General features: G+C 39.7%; 1 protein-coding gene across 1 annotated transcript; it reads right to left on the bottom strand.

The window, feature by feature from the left end:
- Positions 1 to 1,219: 1,219 nt before the first annotated feature.
- LOC136881990 (EEF1A lysine methyltransferase 1) lies at positions 1,220 to 16,372 on the bottom strand. The gene is made up of 4 exons (XM_067154469.2): positions 16,069 to 16,372; positions 10,202 to 10,349; positions 9,737 to 9,946; positions 1,220 to 3,325 (listed from the first exon to the last, which is right to left on the bottom strand). The coding sequence occupies exons 1-4, from the start codon at positions 16,222 to 16,224 to the stop codon at positions 3,180 to 3,182; spliced, it is 660 nt and encodes a 219-aa protein (XP_067010570.2). The 5' UTR covers positions 16,225 to 16,372; the 3' UTR covers positions 1,220 to 3,179.
- Positions 16,373 to 20,819: the final 4,447 nt, after the last annotated feature.

The following is a 20,819-nucleotide window of genomic DNA, read 5'->3' on the forward strand; positions in this document are numbered from 1 at the left end:
TGTGATGTGAAGTACTGATGGATGGCCATGGCATACTGATCCATGGCCTTGTGCAGCCCTCAAAGTACTGTTGCTAGGTAACATCATGTCACACATTTTGTTACACAAATTTTCAGATGACCCCAGCTCATAGACATATTTATATCAAAATATGACATGTAAGAGAAATCTGGGCCCTGGTAATAAATAAGGCATTAGATTCAAGTTCTCCACGAGTTAAATACTTTCATTTCTATGTCACTGAAATACGGTATAACTTTGCTACGACACTCATGCCCATTACACTATCTCTATAGAGAATGCAATGAAATTTCTCCTGGGTAGTGAACTTTCATTTCTGTGAGAAGTGTTGGGGGACTAAAATGTATGGCACCTTACGGAGTGCGTGAGTTCAACATGTGGGGGGAAAATGAGTGCTTAGTAATTTAACAGGTAGGGTGAGCTTCCCAGAGGTAAATGAGAAGAAAACCTTTCTACTCCATGAACACAGGGCTTGGTATAATGTTAATGGTTTATTTATAGACAAGGCTGTGCTCCTCAAGAGGAGAAACTGGGCAGAAATCTCTTGGATCTGCTGAGTAACACAGCCAGTTTAGGTGCAAGACTTCAATCAAATTTGCGCAGTTCTCTAAGCTGTTCAGACTGGATAATGCATTACATTAACACGGTTGCTCTCAAGGGTTCGAACAATTGCACTTTTGAGAAAACACTTGTATAGGCTAATAGTTACGCATGACATGCGGAACTGCTGAGATTTCTCTGCAAAAAACACTATTGTCTCATCACCTTAAATTTTATACACGGGTATATTTGTAACTGTTTGTTCACCAGACAGTTCCTATTATTATTATTATTATTGCTTTATGTCACACCGACACAGATAGGTATTATTGCGACGATGTAATAGGAAAGGGTTAGGAGTGGGAAGGAAGCGGCCGTGGCCTTAATTAAGGTACAGCCCCAGCATTTGACTGGTGTGAAAATGGGAAACCAAAGAAAACCATCCTCAGGGCTGCTGACAGTGGGGTTCGAACCCACTATTTCCCAGGTGCAAGCCCAAAGCTGCGTGTACCTAACAGCAAGGCCAATTCGCCTGGTCAGGCAGTTCCTAACTGAAAGACAAACAATAACTAAATACATAAATAACAAATAAGTAAATGTCATCGTAATAGACCGTTATCCTTTCCAGTATTCACTGTACTTCCTCTTAAAACAATATTCAGCCTGTATGCGTGTGTGAATTAACTGCACCTTCACAATCCTCTATGTGGAACCACTTCTGTGACCTCGTTTAGTTCTACTAGTCTGACATAAACTTAGAAACCTATGTAAAATTTATTACTTTCTATGCCTCAGTATTATGTACTGAGGTAAACCACACTTACTTCATGACTCTCATCAAGACACTCTCTGCTCTTATAATTGACTTTCCAAACTAACTGCTTATTTTACCAAGTTCCTAGTTGTGTCATAAGTTCTGCCCCTAGTTTACAGAGGTATATGTTAGGTTGGTACCCATGCAGTGACATTTGCAATAAAGCGATATTATCAACTCAGCACCAGGAAAGGAAGGAGCTGAAGATCAGTCGCTGCACAGTCAAGATGGAATGAGGAGCAAAAGAGATTCGTATTGCTGTGATTGCGTGATACAAGTGTAAGAAGAATCCAGTGAAGATTTTCAACTTATGACTGCTGTAAATTAGTCAAATTGTGTACTGAACCTTCAAACAATATGAAATTCCTGTCAATGATAGAGCTGGAAGTCATTCACCACCTGACACAAGGATGCCAGCATGTTTTTCTGTGAAAGTGAGTTTTTTAAATGGATGAATGAGTACAGCATGATAATGTGTGGTTTCTCTCTCTCTCTCCAGTTGCTTTACGTCGCACCAACACAGATAGGTCTTGTGGCAACGTTGGGACAGGAGAGAACTAGAAGTGGAAAGGAAGCGGCTGTGGCCTTAATTAAGGTACAGCCCCAGCATTTGCCTGGTGTGAAAATGAGAAACCACGGAATATCATCTTCAGGGCTGCCGACAGTGGGGTTCGAACCCCCCCCCCCCCATCTCTAGAATACTGGATACTGGCTGCAATTAAGTGACTGAAGCTACTGAGCTCGGTAATGTGTGGTTTTGCTTTGTTAATAGTGTCCTTAATGTGTGAAGCGACATCTGGTGTTATACCAAGGTTAACCAGTATATTTTTTGATAGTGCGAGGTTAGTGGAGGATGAGCATCGTCACAGTTTGTCTGTGAAAAATATAGCCTTTGTTTTGTCAATGTTGACTCGGATTATCCATTGGATGAGCCAAGGTCTGAGTTCTGTCATGTTGTGGTGGAAGTATTTAACACAGTAAGGTCAGAGTTTTGTGATGTGGCTACCATAGTAGTGTTGTCAGTGAATATGGCTGTAGTAGTGTTACCCTAGGGAAATCTCACTGATATAAGTTAATAATAGAATCAAGGCAACAACAATTCCTTGGGGGACACCAGCAATGATTGCTCTATGACTTGAATTATCACTATTAATGGCCTGAACAGGTTAAATATCATCTGAAGAGGAGAGATTTAGTTCGTTGCCACAGCAATTTTGACATTTCGATCACGCTGCCCTGTAGGTGTAAAATTGAACTCGACTAAATGCTTAATTTTGTTTTCATCTATACAGAGTGTCTTAACTCTTCAACAATTGGGACATGAATTGCCATGATCTACCTCTGACCCACTGAGCCATCAACTCACAGCGAGGGGAGTAGAAAAGGTTTTAGAACCTTTTAAAAGTGACACCCGGTGTGGAAGCTCCTTGGTAAAACATTCATAATTCATCATTCAAGTTCAAATTACACAATATATAACCCAAACAGTATCATACTTAGTATTCAGGGCTGGTCAAGCTATAATCAAAATATTATTGCTCTTTTTGGGTAAACATCTGCTAATATTAAAAAATTAGCTTTGTGAATAATATAACCATCATTATCACATAAAACTAGCCAAAGGCTAGCAACTGAAGCTAGAATGGGAGTCAAACATTCTGGTCAGCAAAGATTTGTTTGCTAAGGCACAAGCTCCTTTTAAATGAGTTGCCATCTTCATAACAGCAACGGTGCAGAAGCATGACAATGCGTTTGCAAAGCCTATGACACGAGATCTCACATACACTACCCTCGGCACACGTAGTCACACGCAAGGATTTGGAATGTGTTCATCCAGATCATAATTAGCAAAGCATAAAAATTCATTAGCTAAATTATTTTTATGTTGAGGTCTAAATAGGCACTTTCGCACATCCAGTAATCGCTTCGCCAAATCTTCCATGACTGCACCTGCAAAAGAAATATAATAATAAATTAAATTTCACAACCACCACCACCACCTCATGCAATGTTTAATAACTACAGTACTGTATTTTATAATAATGGTACTCACTGTATACTACACAACCTAATATAAAAACAAATTCAAAAGACACGAACTAAATCAGTAATGGAAAAGGAACAATCGTGTATATAAATACACACAAATGATACACAATTTCCAGTTAGTATGGATAAAGGGACCATCAGAAAGGAGAGGCTAGGATAGGATCATCATCATGATATTTTTCTATACTTCTATGGCCGCAGCCATAGATGTCTATCATGAGCCAGTCTTTTCAACTCAGCGTAGGTCTTGCAGTTCACCCTTAGAAGCAGGTTATTGAAATAAGACACTCGGGTTGTCAGCATCCTTCAATGATGTTATAAAGGAACTCCTCATGCAGCAAAATGTAACCAATATTTTTTTTTTTTTCCGTTTTTCAATTTCAATTACCAAACTCCGTTTTACTCCTATCTCTCTAAGGACTTCCGTACTGCACTTCACTTCTGTCCAACTTCTTCAGATCTACACTTCAACTGCATCTAGTCTTTTCTGTTCCTACTCTCCTAATGTCCAGCTTTTGCAACCGCACAGAAGCAAGCTCCATACAAAGGTTTTTGCAAAGGCCTTTTGAATTTGAACATCGATATGTTTGTTGGTTAGCAGAAGGCTCTCTTTGGCATTGCTATCCTTTTCGCGACTTCTGATATGCTTCAACTGAAATGGCGTATGGCTTTCAGTGCCGGGAGTGCCCGCGGACAAGTTCGGCTTGCCAGGTGCAGGTCTTTTGAATTGACACCCATAGGCGACCTGTGTGTCATCATGAGGATGAAATGATGATGAAGATGACACACATACTCAGCCTGTGTGCCAATGGAATTAACCAATTATGGATAAAATTCCTGACCCTGCCGGGAATCGAACCCGGGACCCCTGTGACCAAAGGCCAACACGCTAACCATAGAGCCGGACTATGCTCTGTTAGAAACAAGATACTTTGTGCTATCCTCTAGTAAATATTTAGGGTGTGATATCTGGTGTCACAGGTTACAAAATACGTCTAATTTTATACAGCCTATCTGTACTTTCGGCATAATGATTACTGTCACTGTAGTGAAGAAAGGAAAGAATATGAAGGAAGCGTATTCGAAACATTATTTTAAAAAATATCGGGGTCTGAAAAACAGGGTCTTCGGTCCAGTACATTTTTATATCAGGATTTTGGAATAATCGGTTTCCACGATTGCATGAACGAATTCTTCGTAAAGGCCGGGGCGCCGCGCCTATCACTTGACTCGCGTATAGATTGGTCTGCTCACACACATACTGATAAAATTCGTCATTCATGAAAATACTCACCTAACTCAAAATATCCTGCTCATTTTCTGTTTGAATGTTTATACCTGAATTCTGTCTAAACGCCTAAATTTCCATAAGTCATTGTTTAAGAAGCCTTTCTCGTGGACAGTCGAGATTTTCTTCTGACGACGCAGAGCACAGTTCTCTGCGAAACGTAAAGAATTTCACCTTATTTTCTTGACACAGCATAAGCCCAAAAGCCTATACAGTATCATGTCTATAAGTACGGGCCGTGAAAGCATCAATGGCAATTTCAGACATTTGTTCCTCGCAACGACGATGTATAAAAATTAGCACATTACAGAACAACTTCCTTAAAATCTGCAACTGGTCATTTAGTTTTTTACTTGTTACATAAAAGAGTGTTTATTTGGTGACAATTTGGTAAAATTTTCAAGGTAATATGTTCAAAGTGATCAGTTTGATAATCTTGTTTTTCCCATTAAAATAATCCTTACTGATGAACAGGAAAGGCACCATGGAAGACCTGGAAAAAGTCAAAAGTCATATTCTCCAGAAAATTCAATGGCCAAGAGTGCTCCTGGATGGAACCTACCAATTGAATTACATGCCCAAACCACATCAGTCCGGACATGCTGATCCGATCTAACAATGATGTAACAATCGCAGCTGCCTTCCTAACCACATCATTCCTCAACTTGTCCAGTTTGGTTTTTTGAATTGTGGACCTAAGGAACTTCATCTCGGATGCCTGCAACCTTGATGAGTCTTTCTTAGTGAGGATGCAGGTTTCAATATCAAAGATTGATATGAAGTACTGATTGACATCACCAGTTAACATAAGAAATTTCATTTTTCCGTATTGAACCAAGAATTACTACAAATAAACTTGATATTTCCACCTATTCAATACAATTTTAATGCTGTTATTCAATTTTCCGAAAAAGCTGAAGATGACGCAAGTCCGCGTCGAAACTAGTCCTGTGAAATTTAATATGTTGTAATTGAATAACAGCATTAAAATTGTATTGAATAGGTGGAAATATCAAGTTTATTTATAGTAAGTGAACATCACCAGCTTTGATTTTGTTGGTACTTTGGGATCCCAAAGGAGTGTTCGTACTTGCTGGTAAAAGTGAGAGCTCTTTTGCACTCTAATTGCCACCTCCTTTGTGGCTAGTGTATCTCGAGATATTACACTACCGAGGTATGTAAAACTTTCCTCACTTTCTAGTGGATGGTTTCCTAGCATGATGTTCGCTGGTCGTCCCTCTCTCTGCTTATTGCCATCACTACTGTTTTGAGTTTGCTTATCTTGAGATTGAACTCCTGGAACTTTACTTTCCATTCATTGAGTCTCGACTGTACTTGTCCTCAGTTTCTCCCCAGATCATAACATCATCAGCAAAGGCCATTGCATTTAGTTCACCAGAGGTTTTCTTGATGTTCTTCATTATGTCATCCATGATGGTGATAAACAATAATGGGGATAGTGCACTGCCTTGCTGGACTCCACTTTTGGTCTTGAATCAGGATCAATGTCCGTCACCCAATCACACAGTTCTCATAAAGCATCTGAACTTTCCTCACCAGTCCCTCTGGCACATTCCTTTTTCTCAAGCATTCCCATATCTTCTCTCTTGCAATGCTGTCATATGCCTTCTCAATGTCAAGGAAAACCATAAACAGATCTTTGCCCTTTTCCCAATATTTTTCCATTAACATATGGACACTGAAGATTAGGTCTGTTGTGGACCTGTTAGGCCTGAAGCCACACTGTTCCTCTTCAAACTGTGGCTCTACGACGACGCACAATCTGCTCTCTAAGATTTTCTCACGAATCTTAAGCCCATGAGAAAGGAGTGTTATTCCACGGTAGCTGGAGCATTTGCAGCAATTTCCTTTCTTAAACAGGGGGATAATGACACCCTTGCTCCAATCAGTAGGTATTTTGCCATCTTTCCAAACTGCATTGAGCACACTATGTAGCCACCGTAAACCCTGGACTCCTGCTGCTTTAATCATGTCCGTGCTCACTTCATCGATTCCTGGGAATTTCCCTTGCGGCATCTTCTTAAGGGCTGTTTCTGTTTCTGCCCATGTAATGGGAGGTTCCTCTGTGCAGGTTTCAACAGCTGGTTCTTTTGTTCTCTGATCTGCTTCTGTCCTCTTCAGTAGGTGATCAAAATGATTCCTCAGAACCTCTCTGATGTCTTCTTCTTTCCTGGTCAGGTTTCCATTAGGATCCTCAATTGCTTTGATGGTTTCAACTGAATTCCTTTTGTTTTTGATCACTCTGAACAACGGTTTCATATTGTCTCTGCTGTCTTCTTTCAGTTTTTTGAGTAAATTTCTCCCAGCACGGTATCTTCTTTTCTACTACACTTTCAACTCTCAATTTCTTGTCCCGGTGAACTTGCTCAAGGTCTCTGATCTTCCCCTCGTCTCTTACCTGTTCTGGCTTGGATTTCTCTCTATCTCATTCTTTTTGTGCCATGTTCCTTTCCTTTATTGAGGATCTTACTCTTTCATTCCACCAGGGCGTCTCTCTTTCCCTTACTCTCGCACTTGTCTTCCCTCAAACCTCTATTGCTTTTTTTATCAAGGTGTAAATCTTGTCCACTCTACCTCACCAGTTCTTCCGTAGGCAGTTGTCCTTTTATACGGTCCTGATAATCGGTCCTTTTTCCAATCTGTTGTAGTTCCCACACCTTAATCTTAGGTAATTTCCTGGTTGTTATCTTTGGTATATTAACCCTCTTAGTGCCGGCTCCTTTACTGCCGTGGTTGCTAAGAATGCCAGAGAGAAAATGCCTATTATGCAGCACCGAAGATAAAAGCATATCCTATCCTCACTTTTCAAGATATCTCATGGTAGTTTACATTTTCTTGTAGCTAAGTCATCCCTCTCTTCACTCGTTATATTAACATCACGAAAATAATTCATACTTCCAAGCCAAAAAATTAAATTTGTTCATGCAATTTTTGAAAATTTTAAAATTCAAATTTGGATCTCAGTACATCCTAGTATTTTGATCGTACTAACCTAAACTTGGTATTCCCGTGCACACTGATGCATTGTTTACTAGTTTGTAAAATATCAGTGTTTTAAGAATAATAGTTCTTGTAAAAATGGATTAAAATACTGACTTGGTCTAGCATCAGGAGGAGGTGTACGTTTAGGGCTAAAATTGCACGTCGTGATCGGACTGAATTTTACAGAAATCGAGAATCTGGTCATCATCGTCATTACTGTCACCGTCAATTCCATCATTATTCCCGTCACTATCATTACCATCTTTATCGGAAATTTCATGCATTACTGTCACACGAGTAAGTCGGATAACATAACCACTATCGTCATTGTTTGAAACGTTACCGGCATTATTATTACTCTCAGTATCATCTGAATCATCGCCTGACTCAATATAATCAGAATCATCACTCAATTAATCAATATACTGTACCAAATCGTCATCAATTTCAAACACAATACGAGAACTAGTCGCCATTATTACGAACACATGGTCTACAGGTACGCGCCAAACAGCTGAAATATTAAAAAATCATAACATCAACACAACATGTCGCACAGAGATTGTGGTGGTAGATTTAGAAACTATGTAGTATCTACTACAGAGTGATGCCTACTGGAGCTGCCATCTGTCAGATATGTGCAAACTATTACGACTTACATAAACAGCTGCAACACGGAGCGAGATCGTGCTCCTGGCACTTTTTGCTAGGCTACAGAGGAGCGCAATCGCGCTCCCCGGCACTCGAAGAGTTAATGTCTTTCAGATCTGCTATTAATAACAGATGGTTGCTATTGAGGTTCTCACTTGGAATCACCTTGACATCAGTCACAAGTCTACTTCTTTCTTTATCTGTAATGACATAGACAATGACCGTCTTGCTCTTTCCATCCCAGCTGTAACGAGTAATCTTGTGACAGACTCTTTTGTTGAACCAACTGTTTTTTACTACCAAACAGTTTCTTATACAGAAGTCTAGGAGATGTTCACCTTCTGAATTCCTTCTCCCATAACCATGGGGGTCACATCACCTTATAGCCATTCCTGTCTGTCCTGAGCTGTGCGCTGAGGTCCCCGATTATGATTGCCCTCTCTTCACTGATGGTCTCTTCTAGGTCTTCAAGAAACTTGTTCTTTTCATCTTCATTGCAACCTGTCTGAGGGGCATACACTTGCACCAGTGTCAGCTTCTCTTTCCCAAGGTGAACTGTTGCTTTTATAATCCTCTCATTGATGTACTGGATCTCTGCGATACCATCTAACTCTTTAGACAACAATCCTACTCCATTTCTCATCTCTCTGTTGTTACCATTCCAGTAGAGGGTATAGTTTTTCCTCACCTCTTTCTTCACTTTACCTTTCCATTTAGTTTCACTCAGTCCTAGGATTGATATTTTCCTTCTCTCCATGATGTCCACTAACTCTTCACATTTCCCAGTCAAACTCGGTACACTGATTGTTCCTATTCGAGTGTGTTGTCTTCTCCGGAGTTGTTGCACAGTAGCAAAGCTTGGCCTATCATTAGGCTGTAAGCCATCATACCTGGCGTAGGTCTGCGGGTGCTGTTGTCTACTCCGAGTTCTTTGTTTGCATGTGAGACTCGGATAAGTGTTGAAAGTGATTGCAGTTACTCTCCAACTGACTTGCTAGGCCTAACGTTAGAGAAGATTTTCTGTCAAGGTTATCTCCCTTACCCTTTAGCAGTTCCCTGCCACATCTGCAAGGCAGCAGCATCCAGTTGATTTTATGTGTCATTTCCTACACAATGGCTTCAACAAGCTCCCTAAGGGTGAACTCCTCTGCCCACAGCCATTGATTCTCCCTTAGTTTGTCAGGTTTGGTAACAGCCACCCAACCCTCGGCCAGACAGTTGCAGGTAGTACCGTCTACTGTCGCATACGGGAGCAGGATGTACCTGACCTGACCAACTTCAGACAAATCATAAAAGCAACTAAAAGGTCTTCTGCATGTAGTGGTCATTAAATAATTTGATTTTCAAGAACTATAACATCTAAGACTTACCTGAGCACAATATTATTTTGTCTTTCGCTAAATATTTAACAGTTATGGCTGTTTTTGATAAACACTCTTCCGATAGAAATGGAGGGTCAGCAATTACAACACTATATGACCCTGCAAGGCACCGAGGAATATCCAGAGGCATCCTGTAGTCGTACAAAATGAAGTCTTCTCCAAAAACTGCAAACCTCCGATCATATTCAAACAATGTCACTGCAACACACAAAAAGTGCAATAAAACACTAACCTTTCATGAATTAAAGTAAACATTATTGATGTACTTGAAATAAACATATTAGGTCTGTTGAATATATATAGTACAAGCCAAAGAGGTGTCAAATAGAGGAAGAAAAATTGGCCATCCGACACCAATGTGATCCAAACCCACATCAAATACAAGTACAGTACATACAATGTCCTGAGAAAGGAAGATTTTTCAAGGATACACAATGTATTTGTGTTACATACCCTGTAAATCGGGTGCTAATTTCTTGAGTTTATTGAACAATGTTGGACAGGATATCAGAGCTACTGATCCAGTATCACCAGCAGCACGGGCAGCTTCTTTAGCAAGGGCAAGAGCAGTATTGTCATCGTACCAGAACTGGCTCAATTGCTGAAAACAAACATTACATTAAGCATTGTTCTTTAAAAAAGGTTAAAACTTTTGTCGAACATAAGAAATAATGAAAGAACATTACCAGGTAAAATGGATTTGCACACTAGGCTTGTGGTTTTTTTTTTTTTTTTTTTTTTTTTTTTTTTCCCAGTACGTTATTAAATTATTTGGCTGCTTGATACAAACACCAGAGTTCCACTTGACACTATGAACCTGCTCACTGCCAGAGTACTTTTAGATGCATCTTCAAGCTTGTCCTTTTCCAGTAGATGCAAAACCAAACCCTAATGTAGGCTGGATTCTATGAACAAAACTTTAGTAGAATGGATTGAGACTAGCAATAGTACGAGTGGGTAAATATTAAAGAATCGCACCTGAGTAGAGATCTAGAAAGATAGGAATGTTGCAATGCGAGTATTTCTGTCCACTGAAATGTCAACCTTGTTAAGAGAAGACTAAATACCACTAGGGCTTATCTTCTTAACTATCTTAGCACTTGAAGCTAATCTTTCTTAAAAATTTCAAGGGAGGCAATTTTCAAGGCTTCATAGTTATTTAACAGTGACAGAGCTGACAAAGATAATTAAAGAAAGTGTAGCGAGTGTTAAATTAAGAAATATCATTAAAGAATATGGGGAAGAATGCTTCTCTACAGAAGGAAAAATCCTCTTCTGTAAAGTGTGTAAATTAAAGTAAGTGCTATAAAGTGGTTTAATGTCCAGCAGAAAAGTGACACTACTAGACAGAAAAAATGCTTAGATGAATGGGGACTATGCTAGTCGATTTACGTCGCACCGACACAGATAAGTTTTATAGCAACGATGGGACAGAAAGGGCTAGGAGTGGGAAGGAAGCTGCCGTGGCCTTAGGGTACAGCCCAAGCATTTGCCTGGTGTGAAAATGGGGAACCACGGAAAACCATCTTCAGGCCAGCCGACAGTGGGGTTCGAACCCACTATTTCCTGAATACTGGATACTGGCCGCACTTAAACGACTGCAGCTATCAAGCTCGGTAATGGGGAATATGAGGTAAGCATTTTTTCTTCTACATTTTACTTTAATTAAATATTTTGTTGTTAACACATTCTTAATTTCGACAATACGATTTTCATTGGTTTACAGGAGCAGCAATGTGGGCTCTGTCAACATTGTATATCTTCAGTACTGACCACAGTGTAATGACTGATAATGAATTTACGACAGAGACGAGTGGAATTAAGTTAAAAGAACTAGTAAAAAAATTAACTGAAGTAGTTGCAATGGTGTATGGCTTTTAGTGCCGGGAGATCCCAGGATGGGTTCGGCTCGCCAGGTACAGGTCTTTTGATTTGACTCCCGTAGGCGACCTGCGCGTCGTGATGAGGATGAAATGAAGATGAAGACAACACATACACCCAAGCCACGTGCTAGGGAAATTAACCATTGATGGTTAAAATTCCCGACCCTGCCAGGAATCGAACTTGGGACTCGTCTGACCACAGCCAGCACGCTAACCATTTAGCCATGGAGCTGGACAGTAGTTGCAATAAGATTGTATGATAAATTACAGCAAATTAATATAAAAATATAAATTAATTAATATAAAAGAACTAGTAGAAAAAAAAATCATTCATTGGAATTACATATAGTAATCGCTAGTGATGGGAAGCGATTTGCAAACCTGCTACTAAATCACTCGTAGTGTGAAATCACAGTTCAACCTGCTAGCGGGTTGGACAGACTAGCAGGTCTTAACTGCGATTATGATTTTTCGCAGGTGGCAGCGCTGCGAGAAAATGTTAAACTAACGTGATCAACCAGCGTGAAATGCGCAGCCAGTAGCATTTAGTAGACTAGCAGTTAAGAAAGCAGTAGCAGCTAATCACGCCATCACACTCACAAGTCTGTGACCCACACCACAGTCGCAGTTGCGGCTGTGCTGTGATTGTAAACAGCTATTGTCGACATTGTCATACAATCACAAGAATAGAAATAGAATAGAATCTGCGGCCGTGAAAGCCATTTTGCCCATTTCTGAAAGGAGCTATTGTCGTGTTGTGGGATTTATAACCTCCCAACCTGTGATTTCTTTTAGTCTTCTCATTATCTCATTCTGTTTATTGGGTTGTGGCTTGTGGTTGTAGGTCTAAAAGTGAAAAAGGGTGATGGTAGCAGTTGAGTTGACAAGTATTTTAATCAGTGATTTGTGACGTTGTAGGCATAAGATTTAGCCTACTGTTTTCATTTTTACACTATTGTATAACAGTATAAGTAGTCTGAACTAAAATGAGTTTTATTGCTAACAAAAGAAGTGGCAACAGGAGTACTCGGAGTGAATTTTGGACATTTCTTACACATTTTATCAGAATAGTCATTTCCTCCTCCTCACTCCCTGATTTTATTTCTTCCTTAATGAGGAGCTCTATAATTCCAATATAATTATACCAATGATTTTGATAAAAGACCACTGGTTAATCCTCAAATCTATTTAAAGTATATAAAATAAGAGGTTTGTCTGTACATCGCTCAGAATTTAAAAAGGATGGTATTTCTGTATCAGTCGTGTCCACAGTAACAAGGAAATGCACTTTTTAGTTTTCCGTGATGTCTGCCTGTGTGTGTGTGTGTGTGTGTGTGTATGTACAAGCATCACGAGAAAACGGCTGAAGGGAATTGAATGAAAATTGGTATGCAAAGTTGGGGAATAAGTCGCTACAATCTAGGCCATAAATGATTTTATTCATGCTGAGTGAAATGGTAGGTTAAGGGAAGGCCTAACATTTAATTCTCAAATATTTATGTTATTAGTGGTCGTATATTAATGGAAATCGGTAAGCAAAGTCGGGGAATAAGTCACTACAATCTAGGCTATAGATAATTATATTCACGCTGAGAAAAATAGTAGTTATGGGGAAGGCCTAAAATTCAATTATCAAATATTTGTTATTCGTGGTCCTATCTTAATGAAAATCGGTATGCAAAATTGGGGAATAAGTCGCTATAATCTGGGCCATAAATGATTTTATTCACGCTGAGTGAAATGGTAGTTTAGGGCAAGGCCTACAATTTAATTCTCAAATATTTATGTGAATAGTGGTCGTATCGATAAATACTACATAACTGAAGTTATATAGTGTTAAATTTCCGATCATTTGTCTTATATATTGTTACCGTACCGGCTATGATCACAGATATATTCATGAATTTGGATTTTTGTTACTAAGTTTATATCAGCGCCGAATCACGAGAAAATAGGTAAACAGAATTTAATGAAAATCGGTACGTAAATTCGGAGAATAAGGAACTACAGTCTATACTATCAATAATTTTATAAGATGCCCTAATATAGCATAGTAGAGTCGAAAGAAAAATAAATGTGAAGGGCTACAATATAGAAAGCTCATAAAATGGTTCAAAAATAACATTACATTGACCATTGTTTATTGTGATGTGCTTAGTGTTTCCTGTTGCCACCCATCTCCGATAGACAGGATTACTGATGCAGACCGAGTATTTTTTAAAATTTGCTTTACGTCACACCGAAACAGATAGGTCTTATGGCTACGGTGGGATAGGAAAGGGCTAGGAGTGTGAAGGAAGCAGCCTTGGCCTTAATTAATGTACATCCCCAGCATTTGCCTGGTGTGAAAATGGGAAACCACGGAATACCATCTTCAGGGCTGCCGACAGTGGGGTTCGAATCCAGTATCTCCCGCATGCAAGCTCACAGCTGCGCACCCCTAACCTCACGGCCAACTTGCCCGGTCGTGCCGAGTGTACCAGCCTGCCTGAATATTGGCGGGAAGTAACTGGGGAGTTCGATAACTTTCTTCTTTAGCATACTATTCCTCTGGTTCATACATATTCTGATACTACTGGTACATAACACACTGGTTCATCACAGCATTCGAGCTATTCAGTCCCTACTCTGAGGCACTGATTGGAATGTGCAGTGTACGGAATAATGGCAGAGGAGTGTTCACGGCTGTCTGCGGCCTGGACAGTCCAGCTCTGGAACTTTGGACTGTTAGATTGGTACCGTAGTACTGTTCGTTAAAAGTGAGAAAATGTGCAGTTTTTTATTTGAATGAGTATTTTATATGATAACGTTGCTTTTAATCGCTACATTCCTACTGACGTTTTTGTAATGACCTATGTTAACTTCAGTTAGGAAAACCACAAAATCAGTCTTTCTGAGAATCCTGTAGCGAAGCACGGGTACATCAACTAGTAATTATGATAAAATAGTCCTTGTTGCCTCGCACGGTGGCGTGTTGTATGTTATGACTCATAATATTTTTGAGAAAGGATAATGTATATAACTTTTAAAAATATAATTCTGAAAATGAGTATTTGTTTTCAGCGTTAGTGCGAGTTCGCCCGTGTACTGAATGCTACACGACATCGTACTCCTCGGTACTCCTGTAGGCTGCAGAGTGATGTCATATTTCGAGTGTACCGGCCTTGTATCCTAGGTGGCGTTAGCTAAATCACAGTTAAAAAATCACTGCTACTTCAAAATAGCAATCACAGTTTGACCTGCGAGTATAAAATCACTGCTAGTCACACCATGTTTGAGCATATTTTTCACTTTTAGGTCATACTTAGCTATTTTTAAGAGTACGTTTGCCTGCATATTTGGGAGACTTTTGCGTCCTTAACATCTGAATCCTAGTGATGATTGCTCGGTAATGTATTTAGAACTGCAACAAAGGATCTGTTAGGAAATCAGACTATTGGCCAAATTTCAGGATATATGCCATGGAAAACAAGCACAGCCCATGTCTTGCCTTATTAACCACCCACTCTCAAAGAGTTTTACCAAAGCATGAAGATGAAATACTCCCTACGCTCGCAAACCCTAAACTTTTGAGGAAGAGAACAATCAACCAATGGAGGTCATATATGAATTATCGCAGTCTACTTCAAAGGGAAACGATGCTAGACTCAATCAAGGTCTTTCAGGCTGCCATTGTACGCTTTGAAAGAAATAATACTGTTATTGGTTTTACGGTCCACTAACTACATTTTAAGGTTTTCCAAATGCTTATAATGTTCTTGGTTTTACGGCCCACTACTTTTTAAGGTTTTCCAAATGCTTAGGTGCAAGAATGTTATACCACAGATTTTTTTTTTTACATGCCAGTAAATCTACCACCACAAGGCTGACATATTCAGCCCCTTGAAATATCACCGGACTGAGTCAAGATGGAGCCCGCCAAGCTGGGCTCAAAAGGTCTACTCAACCCGGTACTTTGAAGTTAAGAACTCCTGGAGAGGATGGTTGGCTGTAATTGTACTTCAGAAATAATTAGCCCATCCATAAGGAAAAATAGAGTTTCAACTCTTCAAATAATTAAGCTATCAGCATGAAAATAAAGTCTCCCTGGGTCTTGCAAACAAAGTCAGTCAGCAAAGAGGGCATGACAGATATGAGAGAAGGGTCTGACACAATTAGGCGGCAATGCCCAAGCTCATATCAGCCCCGAGGGTAGTCACTCCACAAAAAAAAAAAAGGTTAGGAACCTTGAAAAGCTCCAAAAAGCAGTCCTGCTTGATGTCTTCCTACTTGATTAAATAGTAAATAACACGAACGCAGAATGCCCAGCATTTTCGATAAACGCAGATTGTAAAAAAAAAAAAAAAAAAAAAGCACCGCTTGTTAGAATTTTGAGGTTAGGTCATTGAAGTTTACTTTCACAAATTATCGAAACAAGTTATTTAGAAAATATCTTACCCAGTCCTCGTCAAATTCTAGATCATCTATTGACTCTGAATTTTCAAGTGCTGCTTTTAACATCTCTTCTTTTTCAAATTTTTGGTCGTAGAATTCCTTAAGGGCAGCTAAAGTTTCCGCCGATAACTGGGGAATATCGTCGTCACTGTCTGACATTTTTAACCGCTTTCGAATTATGAGGATTCCAAACACTAATTATCAGCCTCGACCTTAGCAGATCTCTGGTGAATGAAACTGTTTGGAACAAGTGCACAATGCGTCCCAAATCAATTGTCGTGCCCGGACGTGGCGAGCTGATGTCTAGCGCCTGACACTCAGGAGCCTGTTCTGTTCTGTTCGTGAAGTTTATTTGGGCTCGTTATTTCACCCAGACACTATACCGTATGATATTTGTACTAGATCTACACACGCACACAATTTCAATAAAGTAGTACACCAATGCAGTTGACAATGTTTTCGGAGTACGAAGTACTTGAAGATTGAGGGAAGTAGACCATGCAGCAGACTCACAAATGGGTTCAAAGCACTGAAAGTAGATCAAGAAAAGACGTATCACCTAGACAATTAAAGGTGAGGAATTACGTATACAAGACTAGGAGATATGGGAAAAGCACAGGGACACAAGGTATACTAATCTTCACGCTAGAGTGGCCGTCTCAGCGACTTCTACAAAACATACACACCGGGCCAACATATAAGGGACAAGCAGGAGAGGGCAGGGGAACGACGGAGGGGTGGATATATGTGAGAGTGTAGGACTTTGGACGGATGGAAGGAAAGATCTGAGCAAAGTATATGGGGGATGTATAGTACGCGCACTTTTTCTTGAGCCCTAGTTCCCATTCGTTACTATGGAGATCCGGGCTCAAGATAAAGTGCGCGTATAGTAGGGAGGGGAAAGTGTCGGTGAAATCGTAAACAAAAGAGGAAGAGGGGCGATATTGTGTTGTTATGAACATCAATGAAAAGGTACACGCGATCGGCGGAGGGGGAGATGAGAAAACAGTAGCTATGTGTAGTGGTTGAAGAGGAGGCGTTAGGGAGGGCGGGAGGCAAATGAGAATATGATGAAATATGTAAGTAGTGTCAATGTATTGTGGGAAAGTGGGGTTAGAGTTGTAAATTAGAGTGATCTAAGAACTGATTTAAGATACGTATGATTGTGGGAGAGGGCTTGTAGACGAGACATGCAATTGACGTGGGAAGTGGATAATTGTATTGTATTAAGTTGGAGTACAGGCATCGACGAGGAGAGTTATACAATGGGCATTGAAAAAAGAGATGATTGATATCAGCATCTACAGATCCACAATGGCATATGGGATGCGGTTGTAAGCGAAATCGAAATTTATAGAGAGGGGTAAGGGAATGATTAAAGCGAAGACGTATGATATTGATGATATGACGACGAGTGTAGGTGGCGTGTTGATACCAGAAAGTAGTAGGTAGTATGGGTTGGAGACTATGATAGAATTTGCCCTTCTGACATGCAGATGTTGTCCATGTGTTTTGCCATGTTTGTCGTTGTTGTGATTTGAGGAGAGATATGAAATCTGTGGCTGGAACAGAAAATGTAGCTGGGGTTGTAGATAAGAGGGAAGCCTCTTTCGCTAAGCGATCGGCTCGTTCATTGCCTGGTATGTTCTTATGTGCAGGTATCCAAATGAGGGTGATTTGGACACCTGATTGGTGTAAATTGAAGAGGATGTGTTTGACGTTATAAACATACCAGTTCAGCGTAAACTTGTTAGATTTTAGTGTTTGTAGCACAGAGAGAGAATCAGTGAATATATTAGCAGATTGTATGGATGAATGTTCGATGTAGAGTAATGTTTGGCGTATGGCAAGGAGTTCAGCCGAGAAAATAGAAAAGTGGGACGATAAGTGAAACAATTCAGCATACTGAGTCTGTTCGTAATAAAAAGCAGCGCCGACACCACAAGAATTTTTCGATCCATCAGTATAAAAATTGGGACAGGCATTAGTGGATGATATGCGAACTTTTTTAGAATGTAGAGGAAAATATGAAAGCCGGTAAGGGAGCATAGCAAAAGAAGATTCTTTAGAATGAATAATAGGAAAACACTCAGGAGCCGTCATCGGTTATATTCGGTGTCACTCGGCTCGTAGTGCCGAACGCATCATGTCGTCACAAGTCCCACTCACCTTTCATTCTTTGAAAATCTTTGAGTGGAATAATTTAGCTAGTGTATTATTTAATTCTATCGTGCCGTCACAAGTAATTAATTAAGGTAGTGTATGAAATTTAATTCTAAAATAGAGGTGTGTGCAGTATCTTCTACCGGTACATCCTATAATTATACACAAGTCTTTCTTTCTTTTCTTGCAGTGTATGCATTCCCGAAGATCCCGCGCGGAAAGATGCTCGCTCCCAATATGTAGCGTGCGGTAGTCAGATGAACTTGGTAAAAACGTGGATTGAAGTTTTTATCTTTGAGAATTTTGGAATGAAATTATTAAGCTAGTCAGTAGTCATGAACAACTTTGTGTGCACAGTATGTTCTACATCTTTTAATTATAGAAAAAACTTGAATCGTCATTTTCAGACGAAACATTCAGGTGATGCAGTGAAATTTACATGTGACTTCTGCAGTTTCAGCACTTAGTCAGATGAACTTGGTAAAAACGTGGATTGAAGTTTTTATCTTTGAGAATTTTGGAATGAAATTATTAAGCTAGTCAGTAGTCATGAACAACTTTGTGTGCACAGTATGTTCTACATCTTTTAATTATAGAAAAAACTTGAATCGTCATTTTCAGACGAAACATTCAGGTGATGCAGTGAAATTTACATGTGACTTCTGCAGTTTCAGCACTCATAATAAGTACAATTTAAAGTGTCATCTAAGTGCGAAGCACGTAAATCCACGCACAGACAGTGTATTAGTGAAAGTAAGATGTCCAATTTGTTCAGAGTTACCGGTACTGGACTCAAGAACGGATGCGGTGCAACATTATACGAACAATCATGATATTTCTATTTCACACGAGACTCTGGAATTCTCCAGTAGTGAGGAGTTTTACAGCTGGAAGGCGAACACTGAGAAAGACCATGTCTGTGAGTACGTCACATGGCGCTCTAAATATGTAAGTAAAATTGATGGTTCTACAAAAATGTCTTTTGTTTGTCATCGCGATGGTTATTTTAGGACTAAGGGGCAGAACATACGGCATGATAAAATTTTGGGAACAAATAAAATAAACGGCCATTGTCCATCGAAAATAGATGTTACATTCAGCTCATCAGGAAAAACAGTTGCTAATTTCTGCAAAACCCATGTCGGTCACCAACCAGAACTGGGTCGTCTGAGGCTGACAAAATTAGAGAGGGAAGATATAACAAGTAAAATAGGCTAGCCATGAAAATTCCCTTTGATAAAATTCTTGATGATGTTCGATTTTCTATAGGCTGTTCAGATATAGATCGCATACATCTTCTCACCAGGAAAGATCTGTTTAACATCGAACAACAGTATAATTTAAAATCTGAGGCAGTACGGCATCGAAATGATTGCACGAGTGTCGAAGCTTGGATCCGTGAAGTGGATACATTAGGAGATGTAGTGCGTTTCTACAAGGCACAAAGCATTCCTTCCTCGAATTCGCAGTTAAACATAGAGGACTTCGTGTTGATTCTTATGAACGAATCACAAAGGGAAATGCTTGAAAAATATGGTTCTAACTGCATTTGCCTTGATAGCACACACGGGATGAATTCATATGGATTTGAACTGACTACACTGCTAGTTATCGACGAAAAATGCCAAGGTTTCCCGTGTGCTTTCATGCTGAGTAACAGGTCTGACACGACAGTCATGGAAATATTCATGTCGGTTTTGAGAGAGGCTATGTCTCAAAAACTTGAGCCTAAAGTTTTCATGTCGGACATGGCGGAATCATTCTACAATGCCTGGATGAAAGTAATGCTTCCTCCCAAGTTTCGACTTTTCTGTTCCTGGCATGTTGACCGCGCGTGGAGAAAAAATCTTAGTAAAATTAAAGGAAGGGGAAAGCTGGCTGAAACTTACAAGATATTAAGGATTCTGCTAGAAGAGAAAGATTCGGATGCATTTTCGAGGATGTTAAATCAGGCATTAACTGATTTAAAAAGTGACCCGGACACTCTGGAATTTGCCCTGTATTTCGAGCTGCATTATAAACACTGTGCTTCTAGTTGGGCGTATTGCCATCGCCTCAATGCAGGTCTCAATACCAACATGCATTTGGAGCGAATGCATGGAATTATCAAGCACATTTGTATGGGCGGGAAGAACCCGAAAAGGTTGGACATAACCATCGATATCCTGATGCGGTTCATAAGAGATAAACTTTTTGAGCGTCTCATTTACTTACACAGAGGTAAAGTAACAAGTAAACTGTCTGAGATAAGACGCGGACATACGAAAGCACTGTCTCTTTTATCAGAAAATGTTATCTACGATGGTGACTTGTGGAGAGTACCATCTGCCAATAGGCATGAAATATACGAAATTAGGAAAACAGATGAAAGAGACTGCAAGTGTAATTTAACATGCAGTGAATATAAAGTCTGCATTCATGCATATATATGTAGCTGTCACGAGTCAGCCATCAAATTCAATATGTGTAAGCATATCCATCTGATAGCAATGCAGTCTGCTGAAGAAAAAAATACAGACAATTCCAGCACAGAAAATGACCTTGTTATTCAGGAACGCCCATCTAAAGAGGAAGAAGAAAGACTCATAAAT

Source organism: Anabrus simplex, chromosome 10 (assembly GCF_040414725.1).
Source record: "Anabrus simplex isolate iqAnaSimp1 chromosome 10, ASM4041472v1, whole genome shotgun sequence".
Lineage (NCBI taxonomy): Eukaryota > Metazoa > Arthropoda > Insecta > Orthoptera > Tettigoniidae > Anabrus > Anabrus simplex.